The sequence below is a fragment of the Opisthorchis viverrini genome (assembly GCF_000715545.1).
Source record: "Opisthorchis viverrini unplaced genomic scaffold opera_v5_158, whole genome shotgun sequence".
Taxonomy (NCBI): Eukaryota; Metazoa; Platyhelminthes; class Trematoda; order Opisthorchiida; family Opisthorchiidae; genus Opisthorchis; species Opisthorchis viverrini.
Window position 1 is genome coordinate 1142983 of NW_008751812.1, and position 13102 is coordinate 1156084.

The 13102-nt window shown below is 42.7% G+C and overlaps 1 protein-coding gene across 1 annotated transcript in view; it reads right to left on the reverse strand.

Annotated features, from left to right (window-relative positions):
* The window catches only part of T265_07050 (hypothetical protein), a gene marked incomplete at both ends in the record, with an annotated part of 46920 nt that extends 34733 nt beyond the window's left edge, over nucleotides 1–12187 (reverse strand). The window contains 3 exons of the mRNA XM_009172474.1: nucleotides 7186–7292; nucleotides 9017–9124; nucleotides 11981–12187. Of these exons, the coding sequence (XP_009170738.1) occupies nucleotides 7186–7292; nucleotides 9017–9124; nucleotides 11981–12118 (353 nt within the window). The remainder of the gene's footprint in view (nucleotides 1–7185; nucleotides 7293–9016; nucleotides 9125–11980) is intronic.
* Nucleotides 12188–13102: the final 915 nt, after the last annotated feature.

The window sequence follows — 13102 nt, forward strand, 5'->3', positions numbered from 1 at the left end:
TCTTTGGGGACCCTGCCCGGAGCCGATGACTCAATAGTCTGACGTGCTCGGCTGCAGGGGGTTGGCCTAACCCGAGGGCGCAGGGAATAAGGCATTACTGTCTCATTCCTGATGCGGCTGCGCACAGCAGGTGCCTTTTGAGCAGCACCGGGCTCTTTGGTTTTAAAAGTATTTCGACCGTATCGGATAATGCGCCGGCGGTCACGGTCAACCGTTGGGCGATCGGAGTGTGCGGTTTTTGGGGCCGACCTTTTCTAACCCGTCCTTCCTCGGGGGAAGGCAGCATCGCTACTTCCATAAATATGGACATGCTGGTCGCTTGGGGGAAGCACCTTACTGCTTTCACACTTCTGTCGCAGAGGACAGTACGACTTTACCCCCAGACCGCCTTGTAGCACGATTACTCGTAGCAGGGGGTCTCGCTGCTCTTGGTCTGGCTGCTCCCGTTTGGCCTTCCTGGTATGGTTGCACCTTGTGGAACGAAGTTCCAGCCAGTGTAGCCCGCAGTATCATTGCAGCACTGAAGCCCGACCACCGCGTCATGGTGGCAGCTTTAGGTCGGGTCATTGAATACATGAAAAGCACTGTGCACCTAAACAGTCATTGTTGTCTGAGGTAAGCAAACATTACTGCACCTATCAGAAAGAAAAGAAGGCGTTCAGCTGTAACACCCTTCCGGTGCCTAGCTGCCATGCCACCTGAAGGAAGCACGAGGGCTGGGATACTGCCAGGTTGCCCAAGCCTAGACAGGGGAAGTCGAGTGGCGGAGGTCGGATTCGAACCACGAACCTTCCGGTCAGTAAATTCGGGCTCTAACCACTTGGGCCATCTCGCCCCCTACTGCACCTATCAAGGGCTTTATGTATATTTCCCTTTGGCTGTTATTAAGAAAAAAGAAAAACAAAGGGTGTTTATGAAGCGGGGCAAAAACTGAGGCTAATATTGGTGTGGCAGCTTCTTTATCTGCATTGACATTGTATGTGTGGCGAGTGACAAGTTAGCTCCATTGGACTGGCTTATTCTGTAATGTTTTCCAAAGTCTGGGCATCCGGAACGGTCACGGTCGATCCAGTGCTCCAGCCATTCGCGGTGATTTGATGAAGTAGAATTTTTCATCAGCATCTATTCTCGCTTATTTTCTAAAAGCATGGTCACAAACATAAAAAGAGAATGCAACCGATGAATGCGGAAGGATCACAGGAGAATATGAGATAAAAGAGAGTATCGTCTCATTTGAAGTCATGCCACCAACAGTTTCAGTCAGATAAAATGAATCCCAACGTATGTAAGAATTTTCGGTATGGAAACACGCGTGTGACGACCAACAACCGAGGAAATGGCAATTAATGTTGAATGTTCAAGGCGCGGTAAGCGCTAGCAAAGTCAAGACTCGCACATCAGGCACAGAGCGTCCGTCGTACTGAGCTTGGTATGAGATTCAATGTCAAGAATGTACAATCAATGCCATTTTCCACGAAAAATAGTTTCTTTAGTACGCAGGGAGCTCACAATGGCAAGCTTTTTTTAACTTTCTTTACGTCAAAAAATGTTCCACACAGAAACGTAGATTGACTGTTGCAAACAACCTTATTTGTCAAGTCATGAATAAGTAACCTCAAATGTAAATAGCTCTGAAACCTGCAAACACTGTCCCCCCATTATAGGTTCCACTGTATGAAAGTGTTAAATCTCACACCAAACATTAACTGATTCAGCCGTCAGAAAATAGTCAGTGCTGTTAAAATTTCCTAAAAGGTCTATTCTAGCAATCACTACATTTGATCCGAAATATTGACCGAATTTCATGCACAACTGTATGATTGGAATAAAACGTGAGGATGAAGCTGATGATCCGTGGGAGTCTATCTAGGCATGTCGCTCTTTTCTTCACAAACTTCTAATTTCAGGATCTACCAGGTCACAATCTACTTGCTTTGTCGTCTTCTTTGGTATCTAGATACCTCTGCCTGGAGGCCCATAAGGGCACGGATATACATCAATTGGGAGTTCACTTGGTAGACAGAAGAACAGTCACTCCTGGAGTGTAGCTTCATAATGGTGACAAGCAGACGACGTCCAGGGTTGATCAGCTGCTAGAATGCTGCTTCGGGAGGCGGAAGTTTGGTAGCTCGAGCCTCCCCCAAATATCCTGTTCAATTTGGGAGTAATTTTGTTTTGTATTTCAAGGTTGATAGTTATTTCAGTGTTGAAGCTTATCAAAAGTTGCTAGGATGAATCAAATAAATCTTTTAAATTGATTTTAACAGCGGAAACCCTAATTCCCTCAGACACATTGTCAACAATGCTAGTAAACAAAACAGAGGGTCGTTGTTAATTCGTATCAGTCATGCTGATTCATGCTGAGAACTTTTGATCCGACCCAAACAGCCTCATTAGCTAGGGTCCAACAATGGATGCCTTCATAATGTACTTCCCTAACAAATTCATTCACTTACAGTTGTTTATTTTGCACAGCTGCATTCAACGCGTTCCACCCAGGGTACACTTCGTGATCTTCAGCCACTCGAATTGTTGGGTCCGCCTTATTTCTTAAGAGCTCCTGAACAGTCTTGGTGTGACCTTTGAGACATGCCACAAACAAAGGCGTCATCTGCAACGAAAAACGAATACACTGACTTGGTCAGACGAAAAATAGATGTGATATTATATGAATGTTTGAGCACACTTGTTCAGAGGCCCTGATAGTATGACACAGACGACCAGCAGAAGAGGCGAATTCTTCCAAGTCCATTGTAGGGTTTCGGTGAGTAAAGGAATAAGATCTCCGGGGATAAGAAGCCATTTCCAAAGCCATTTCCAAGCCATTTCCAAGCAGCCATCAGCTCTTTGGAGGAAATGTCATATTTAGAACGGTCTCACCTTGACCCTAATAAAAATCTCAAAGTCTCATTTTACTTCTTAATGGTGGCCATTGGAAATACAACGCAGCTAATTTGGTCAACTATCTGAATTACCAGGTGGGAAACGAAAACCAGTGAGTGTTACTTTACTGTTACCTATGCATTTCTACCTGTTGTCACGGGATGTCAGCACTGGTGATAGTCAGGATGTTTTGGTGACTCAACATTATTTCTCGTGACAGATCTGCTCATCACTATTTTGTTCACGCTTAGAAAGAATAGATTTTTAAACTTGATGCCCGTTTCTCCATCTCTCCATTAGAGAGAATGGAGACTACTGATCAAATACGGGTGACGCAGGGATAAGGATATAACCCTGGGGATTATGTGGCCCTTTGTCAACCAATGCGTGGCTTAGTAATGGAGTTGATAGCCGTCTTGTTTTGACGCACAGGGGTCTGATTCACTACTTGAAATTTCGATTCAATAAGTGTCGCAGCTGATGACTTCTCCGTTAACTTTAATTTTTGGGCATCTGTTCATTTTAGGACAACTTGCGGGTTTGATTTCTGCTGTGAAGTCGTTACTCTGTTGGCGTTATGATGATGTCCTGCTTATACTCAATATTTGGGCACTTATCGCACATTGGGACATCAAAATTACACTTGATTTGTTTGCCTGAGTCATGTTAGAACCTTTCCTTGTCCGTGCAAAAGTGGCAGTCTTACGTTCCATTGCAGCACTGGATTTGCACACCTCATTGCATGTCATTTTCTAGCACTCGATTCTTCATTTGGCCTTCTCAATATTCTGTTCACTGAACTCTTATCCAAGTGACTTTAGTTGAACCAACCCACCCTAACGATCTGGTGTGATCCGTCCAGCTAATACAACCTGCAAAAGGTTTACGGACTCAACTTTCGCTTTGGTTGAGTATTGAGCACATCAGAAGTGCAGAACGTAGTTTCTTCCGAGACATGAGCTGTCGTCAGTTGATATACAAACTGAACAAAGTTCCACCAATCCACTATTGCAGGAAAGGCTCACCTAAATTGCCACGCTCTGCAGATAAAGCGTTCGTGGTTACTTTCTCAGACAAAACAGAACACAAATCAGTGTTCATTCTGCTTTTATATCTGGATCTGGCGTCATGTTTCCTTGCAGCGTCTACGGCAGATAGCAGTGCTACGCTGAATTTTATATACAGCTCCCGATTCCAATAACAGATCGTTAGAATTTCGGATGGTTTTCACTCAGAAATGGTGCACTCTTGTAAAACTCAGTGAAAACGCTCAACCCCACTCGGTCACCTAGGATTACATGGAAAGCTATTATTTTATTGGTCTGCGATTTTATTCTGAACCTGTTAGAAGAACAATACCGCAAAACGTGCAGCTTCAATATTAATTTACTGACCTGCATTTTATCTCGATTATTCACGTTGCACCCCTTTGTTTTGAGTAGAACTTCCAGGCACGAAAGCTGATTTTTGGCAGCCGCGAAAGTCAGCGGTGTACGACCCAGATAGTTTCGCTTTTGCATAACCCTTGCGTTCGCTGCACGAGAAATCCATTCGACGATATCAGTGTGCCCACGTTTAGCCGCAAGATGAGTCGGAGTATTTCCCATATTGTCTTCAAGCTCAAACAATGTCAAGTTATCAGAACACCATTTCTTCAGAAGACTAAAATAAACCAATGCAGAAACTAGTGCACTTTCTTGTCATGTAAATATACTGCTATTACTACACACATCCATAAAAATGTGAAAACGGATGTAAAAAGCATTTCCAATACAATGAAAGACCTAAAAGGCTTCCATAACGAAGCAGATAATGTTACCTATAAAGCTACTGTATGAGTCGTGATTGCAATACAGTGTTTTGAGGGACCTTAAAACTATTTTAATCGTTTTCGAACACAACTGAAGCAACAGCATATTGTGCGCTAAGGAGACGCTGAAAATTATATGGGTCAGTATTATTCATCCAACCAATTATCAGGCAGTTGACCTGATAGATTTCGACTGCTCCCATCTGGTATTTCCTGATTATTCCTGATTCGTTCTCTATGATCAACTCACGGTAGTTACTACTGCGTTTCAATTCCGTCCACGCCACGTCCTTTGACCCAACAAATTTCTCATAAAGCCCTCATCCAGAGTGTATGGCGGCGTCTAGAAACAAAATGTTCCGGTAATAAGCTAACATGCTTGGAAGTGTCTTGTCAATTTTTCAGCTTCCAATTTATCCTTCGTGAGGAGATGCAAGGATGTGGTTAGTTAGTTTTCTGACGTAGGAATTGATCAAAACTTTCTTCATCCGGTAGAGTTAAACTGAAATCGCGCGCGTAATTCACCATTGTTATTTATCTCCTCTAATCTGCAAAGCTGATTCCGTCAAGACGCTCCGTCTAGAGTGACTTCGTGCCAAACTGAACAGTTCATGCGTGATTTAATTTTGGTGTGTTCAGGGTGCACATGTGAGTCAGTGATGACACTCTTGCTTCCGCATTTCAAACCCCGACATAGCCAAGGATGTGCAATTCCGGTGAGCTCTATTAAGAGCGAAATTCAAGTGCAGTTGGTCCCGTCTTGTTTTGGTGTGGACTAGCTGGGGAATCTTTTCAGACGTGAGTGATGTGAACGTGAATCCATATACAACCAGGCAGCTAAGACCAATTTCCGAGAGTGTCATGTAGATTTGATGAAGTTTATACTGGCTGTAACTTTATATTACGTCGACCATCTAAACAGGACTTCACATACCGCTCACAACCAGCCAAGTTTTCCTCGACTTTGGAAAAGCCTTCGGCTTTGAATAGAAAAGATTCTATGCCAAAAAGGGAGTCCATCAAAGTATGTGGATATTCTACGTGATTAGTATTAGCTGGAGATGTACAAGTAACGATCTAAAAGCCTCCTGAAAACCAGGCGTTCAAGAGGGCTGTCCCATTCATCCTTGTGGGCTCAGCTTTGTCACCGACAATAACATGAGGTGCATATTCCATAAACCGTTGTATCGAAATCACTGTTGCAGATAGAATAATGTACTTGGAGTATGCGAACAACATTGCTTTTTTCCGACAGTCCTTTGTCAGCACAAAATAGCGTAACCAGAATATCGGAGGTGGTTCTCTGTTTCAGCATCCCCTGAATCTCCAAATACAGAGACTTAATTCAATAGTCCTTATCATCTTGCCCTCTGAGAATTCCGAATAAGAAAATTGAATATGCTGAGATGTTACCGTATTTTAGTAGGTTCAGAAGCCTTGATTTTACGCCGATAGATGAAATTAATGCATGGACAACGAAGATACGAGCAGCGTACACCAACCGGTGTCACTTAGGGCGTCAGAAACGGAGTCCATTAAAGTTGAAGTTCTGCGAATAAAAGACAACTGTATGACTGCGAGACTCGTCTACACCAGTCCAAGGGCCTAAGGCGTCTTCAATTTTGTGGCCATTGCTATCTCGTAGCATAGAAAAACTTAGTATACTGAAACGAGTAGACAATGAGGCAATGCGTGAGAGGATAAGAGGGTTGCGGAGGCAGGTCAAACACTCTAGTTCAAGGATATGGGACCTATTTTAAGAATAATCAAAATGTCTTCTGTTTCAGGCGATTGTTGGGGAAAATTTCGCTGGAGACCAGCAATGACATGGCAACATGAAATGAGTACCATTGAGTCTTCATGCCTTTACAGCTGTGACCCACGTGATCAAGCTTGTGCATGGATTGAAGCCCGATAGTAAATGATACACAGTTGATCTCGCTGGCACACATGCTTTCATTTCATAGCCGGGTTTATTTACCTGAAGTTCAGCAGTCGGATTTGTGTAGGGTGAGGGTCGCAAAAGACACTGATCCTGTCCCACTGATGACTTCTTATTCTGACATGATGCTTATAGGTGTTTATAGCAGAACTATCAAAAGTAGGCAACCTCATCTAAATAAGTTTTCTTAAAATGATGGCACTTCTTCTCGCGTAGCCCCTACTAACGCCTGTTTTTCTCTAATTGTTGTGTGACAGTTAGACGCCAGTGTTACTGTCACTCCTAGGCTACTTGTATTCTAAAGAACCCATGACGTCGGAATGTAGACGGCGGACCACAAGTTGTACATAACTATGACATACTCAGAGATTGAAAATCCCTTTATCCTGCAAGCATATTTTTCGAAGCGTAATGCCTTGAAAAAAGGACGAAAATACGCTACGATCTCGCATTGAGTTCTTGAAAACCCAGAGGGGTCGCTGCTTTTCTAACTTCATTAACTTTATCCATTTAAAAGCGAGGCGTGATGTCGAATCTCTTGATGACTTACTTTAAATGCCCAAACTTTGCAGCAATGTGAGCCGGTGTTTGACCCTTCATATTTGGCGCGACCAAGCAAGACATTGGCCCCTCCCCAGCCGAAGCTTTCACAATTGCCTGTTTATAAACAAGAGCAAAAGGAAAAAAGCCTTCTTGTAACCAACTAACAGTTGATAAAAGACGTACACACTCAGTGAAACATTTAGAGGAACAATCTTCTTGTCCTGTTATCACCTTTGGGACGTTTTTTACCACCTCTAAGCACCACATACTTCATGTTGCCTTCATTCGCTTTTTTAGAGTAAAGGAAACTAACAGCCAGACCCCACCAATCAGGTTGGATTAAGAATCCCATCCCTAGTGACAGAAGAATAGTATAAGCTAAGCTCCTTAATCTGCTGGGCTAATGCCCAGTCGTATGCAGTCGTATACAATTTTCACCCACACTGTTCTTTCTAAGGACGTGCTCGGAATACCGGGCACACCTTATATGCTGGATAACTTGGTGACCACTAGTGGGTTGGGTGCACAGTTATGCACGAGGGGAACTATGTGTTGACGGAAATGTAATCAAGCATAAAACGCTCCTAATCCTCGTCTTGGCACTTCCAACACTGACCTGAGCGATGGAAGCCGGTCGGAATGGCTCAAATCGGTGGCACTTGGAAACACGCACGGAGCCTCCGCAGAGCAGGCCTTTCAAATTCGCCATCTGGTCGTTTCCAGTATGAGCACACAAGATGACCTACAGTCAACTTCATGGAAATGGGATAATTGGCATTCTTTGGAATGAGACAGTGGAGTCCACGATCACACTCCACCGATTTTGCACTGGCTGGGACGTATTCACCGAACTACACAGAAACAGAATCATTGCAGGTAAGGTCTTCGATATCCCCATCTATTGGTCAAAATCGCAAGGTTTCCAACTTCAAATGAGATGGGAAGCGGCACCATAAAACAGGACGAAACGGGCTGGAACGGAACGAACTGGATTTCGTCAGTTCAACGATTGCCAACTTCAAGACAGAAAACTGCAGAGTGCAAGGCAAAAAGACACAATCCAAGCTTTCAGGCCAGGAAATCGAACAAGTTTGATCTGCAGTGGCTTCGGTTATGGTTGTGTTGGCTACATGGAATTTTTCGGTCAGCCGCCTTCAGAATCTTGGTGGGTAAACTAAATTTATCAGATCCGCTCTAGCACCCTGTGATTACCTCATGGCTTAGCAAGGGAAGATTTTCAGTGATCATCTTCACTCAAACTAAAACCAACAAACATGTATTAGGATTCTGAACTATTCGGCGCGCTAAGCCTGTGATACTGCCGAAAGTAGCTTCCAATACCCACTGTGTGCACGAAATCCATGCCCAATGTTGACACTGAGTGATTCAAAACGATGATGATAACAATTGAATAACAGGCGGCAAGCAGCAACGTCATATCTATCACAGGATTTCCTCTGGCTATGTTGAAAGCGTAAGTATTTGAAGAGGGTATTTTGAATATGGACTCCATTTTTCTCTCAAGGACGCATTTTTTTTCCTTCAAACAGTTGAGTACATTTATTCCGGAGGTGAAGCTGCTCAACATCATCCGGGCTTCCACACACGTTAATCCTGCTTTTGTCACATGTTTTTTTCACTGTTCGTTCGCACCACTTTGTGTCAGTTAATTGTTTAGTAGTGTTTTCTTCACGCGTATTCTCAACGTTACTAAGGTACTACAAGCTCCATTTCTGTAGAAGAATGGGTGAATGTAAGGTGGGACTTCGAGTTGGGTAGATAAATAATGATAAGGGATTCACCCAACAATGGCTTTAAAGGGAAATTAAGCCACATACCGAAACGATTTCCAAATTACCAATTTCCGCTGCTTTATGAATTGGTCTGTTCCCATCCAGATCAGCACACTTGAGCAGTCGAGGGAATTCTTCATTTTCTAGCAGAAACTGTAAGGTTAGGACCACGAAAAGAATAAGGTTTAGGATGAGGGCGCCTATTCCATTTGGCTTGAAACCAATAAATAGCTTTATTTAACATTTCACAACTAGTCAAATGTAGTCGGTAAAGACAACGGAGACTTCGTTGAGGATTACAACATTTCTTGGCGACGATAACTCTTAAATATGATGGTAAAACACTGGAAGTTCTTGACAAGCGGCCACCAGATAACTAAGACGGTCAAGACTTCAAAGTTCATAGTCTATGCAACATCATTTTCCGCCTCTGGGACGAGATTTATAATCACCAGTACTATTGAGGCAGTCAACCTGATTTTTGTTAATTGTCTAGTTTCTGAATACCAGTAAAGATTTACCACTTAAGTGACGTGTAGGCTTCCCAGGTTGACATGCCGTAGGCCTTTACTTGATATCAGTAGCAGGCCAAATACCTAGCAAATGCTTTCGCTTGATTTGCTTCGACCGGATCATATTTCAACTGATCATCACCCAGGACTCATATTATAGTGAAGAGTTTTATCCTTCCCAAAACTACCAGAGGGTTTATCAAAGAGGACTACGGGTAAAATCGACACCTGTTATATTGCCTAGTATCCAACGGCAGTCAAACCTATTAAGACTAAAGGCAACTAGGAGACTCTGTTGTCTTGCCTGACAAATTTGAATACACAGTGGTTGACACCATGTTTTGGGCAACATGTAAGCCGTTCTTGAGGTATCTGCTGCGTCGAATCCCGCGGAAACTGTGTGGTGCACGCCCGCATTGGTGGAAGTTGGCAGCAGTAAAGTAACATTGTGGTTATTTCATGTTGATATCAGTAGTTTCACGCTGTCGCTAATTCTTATCTCGTTTTCATCGGTGGACACGGACTAGCCTGTCTGTTCCTGTAGGCATCCCTGCATGGTGATTGGTCAAATACAGTGAGTACTATAAAAGTACATATGGCCAAAATAAAGACCCCTTAAGTAGAGCCGTCAAACTGGCCATTGTTTTAAATTTTTTTAGGAACGTAAACGCGACAAAGCCATTACGTCTGTAACAATAAAATAAAGCAGTAAAGCTTTTTTAACTTGCCGACTCCACCTGCCTGCAATGAGCGATCTTTCACCACGATCAACAGAACTAAATGCAAATTTCGCGCATAGCACTTGCAAAGGATGAGTCCACTAACATTTAGTTCAAAGCTAATGCGCAAGCTGATTATGCCATTGCGTGTTTTGGAAACTCTACTGCATTTGTAATTGTGTCCGATACGCAATAACGTGCTCAACTAATGTTGAAACGCATCCGACTGCAACCGGTCCGCATACTATAGGGTAAGTTCGACGCTAGACAAATTGACTTCAACTGATTTCAGAGTGGATATCATTGAGGAAAAATAATATCAGCTCCAAAACCCAGCAACCAGAATAGGGCCATTCGGTGCGAAATGGTGCAGTGGCGGCCTGAAAACCAGTTCTACCTGGCTCCTCAGAAAATCAGCTCAGTATGCAAATAATGAGTGACAAAAAGCACCGGCAGGCTGTTGGCGAATTCAGAAGCATTCTAAAAAATTCTGCAGGTGGACCAAATTGTTTTGTAATTCTGTTGCTTCGCTGAGTGCTGTGCAATATTTTAGTATACGTTGTCTGTCAGTTTGATTGATTCATATGTAAGTATTGGTGACGTACAACCTTGCTTACTGGGCTCTGGCTCATGAGCTTTGTTTCTGTTTTCCATCCACAGAAATAGTCGTGAACACCTGCCTTCGGAGAATCACTGTCGGTGCGTGCTTCCATAGCGTGCATATTACAATATTCAGCTTGGGCTTGAGTTCCAGTCCTTCGAATAAGAAAGGCAGAAGAACCTAATCAATGCCAACGTGTGCAAGAGGTGTTATCACCCGTTGTGGGAAACTGCGCTATGGTGGATCTGCCGCTGGAAACGGGGAACAACAGAGGAGATGCAGTTTCCACTTAAACTCCAACTTTTCAGTCAGCTGTCGTGCTAAGTGCCTGACTTCACATGCATGATCATCGCAACATCTCATGACGCCGACAGATTGCTCCTGAATTTATTTGAATTGGCCAGTGCAAGCATGTAGCCGGGAGCTTTCCAAAAACACTGGGAAGTTGTAGTACATGGTGAACTAAAGAAAGCTAGAGAACTGGGTGAAAAACCACATGAGAACACTGTTTGGTTATTCAAGTCATTCTACTATATTGGTTTGCATGATAAGCACAGTAGTTTTCTACACTGATATACAAACATATGAGAGTTGTGGATTCATTTTTTGTTAAGCTGGGGCTTCAGCAAAAAAGCGTAAAACTCTATTGCAGTTATTGTGAAGCCGTGAACTTACGAGCTTATGCTCAGCGCATGACAGCCGTTTGGAAGTTGATATTGGATAAGTTTCCAAAAATAGACCCAAATGAACTGACTAGTAGGCATTCCAATGAAATGGCCTTAAACAAAAGTACTACTTGAGGTTCAAGCATGTGTTTTCATGGCATTATCTAATTTTACCAAATTAACGAACCCAAATAACTACCTGGTTTAAGCCTCCGTTTAAACCGTAGTTTTGTGGTAGATTATCAGGCTAGTTTGTAAGGAGATCCAATGTTTTGTCCCATTTTCAATTTTACGAAGAAAGCACTCAAAAGGAGGGCGATGTCACCTTAAGCAACTAAAAGTACGAATCATTAGTCTGTTTGAAGGTGTTACTATAAAATTTTAGATGGTTAACTTTAGCACAACTAGTCGCACAAACGCTAATGATCGAGCTGTAAACTAGTAGAAGTAAGTTTGATGGAAAATTTTCGGTTTGGAACAAAACATTCATATCACAGAGCATGTCAACTCACTTCCACCACATGCCGATCATTCCCTTCAACAGCCATGTAGACCACATTCTGACATTTTGAATTCACTTTATCGATGTTCGGCTTGTGTTCTAAAAGTACACGGCTCAAGTATAAGTATCCCTGCCGAGCTGCAACCATCAGGGGCGTTTCACCTTCTGCGTTCTCGCAGTCCAAATTTGCACCTCTAAAGATCAGAATTCGGTGAGACTAAGATAGGCTAAGGAAATTATTGAAAAATAATGTCACACGAATACTTTGATTTATATGATGTCGTTGGGAAATTTGTTTCTACAGTTTGGGTCCCTAATCTTGCATATTTCGTTCTTGCGCCTCAAAATGCGGCACTATTTTTCGGATGATCTAAGCTGAGGCATCAGCCACTTGATGGTAATGTGGTGAAATGTGGTGCTTGAGCTAAGTTGAGGCGATAATCATGGTGAAGTACGTAGCCTTTCAGCGCACATTATGTTGCTGATTTAATCCTCGTTAAGACGGCATGGCAACCAATATATATATATATATATATATATATATATATATATATATGGGAAATATGATTTGTCAAGAGATCGTTATACTTTCGACCGTTGTACGGCCGTAATCAACCGGCTTAACAGCAGCTCATATTTGATTGACGGCCGAATATTTAAGAACGAGTGAATAACACCACGGCTAGGGAATGCGAGTAGTATGGGTTGTTCCTGGAATTTTGCTTGCATCTCTNTGCGGAATTTGTGGAGTTGCTTTGTAACATTTGCTTGGATTTGAGCAATGAATGATTGGAGTCAATGAATACCCAGGAAAGTTCGGAAAGACGTGTTCCGGAGAAGATGGGTGTTCAGTTTTTGTAAATAAGATGCAAATGGGAGTTTTGCTTCACTGTCCAGTAGTCTGTAACCGGTCAGTTGGCATTTTACTAATAAATAACTCCACAGTGGAGGCCTTCTTCCTTTCATTTGGTACCGCAGGTGACAAAGTGAGAAATATTAAAATTAATTCCAAAATTAGTTTTCCTTCTGCTTAGGATTCTTCAGGTAGATAAGTAGTTTTTAAATAGCAATCGCTCTTATATCCCATCCAAGATCTTTTTGTATGGGTTTCGCACTTACCACCAGCTTTGAG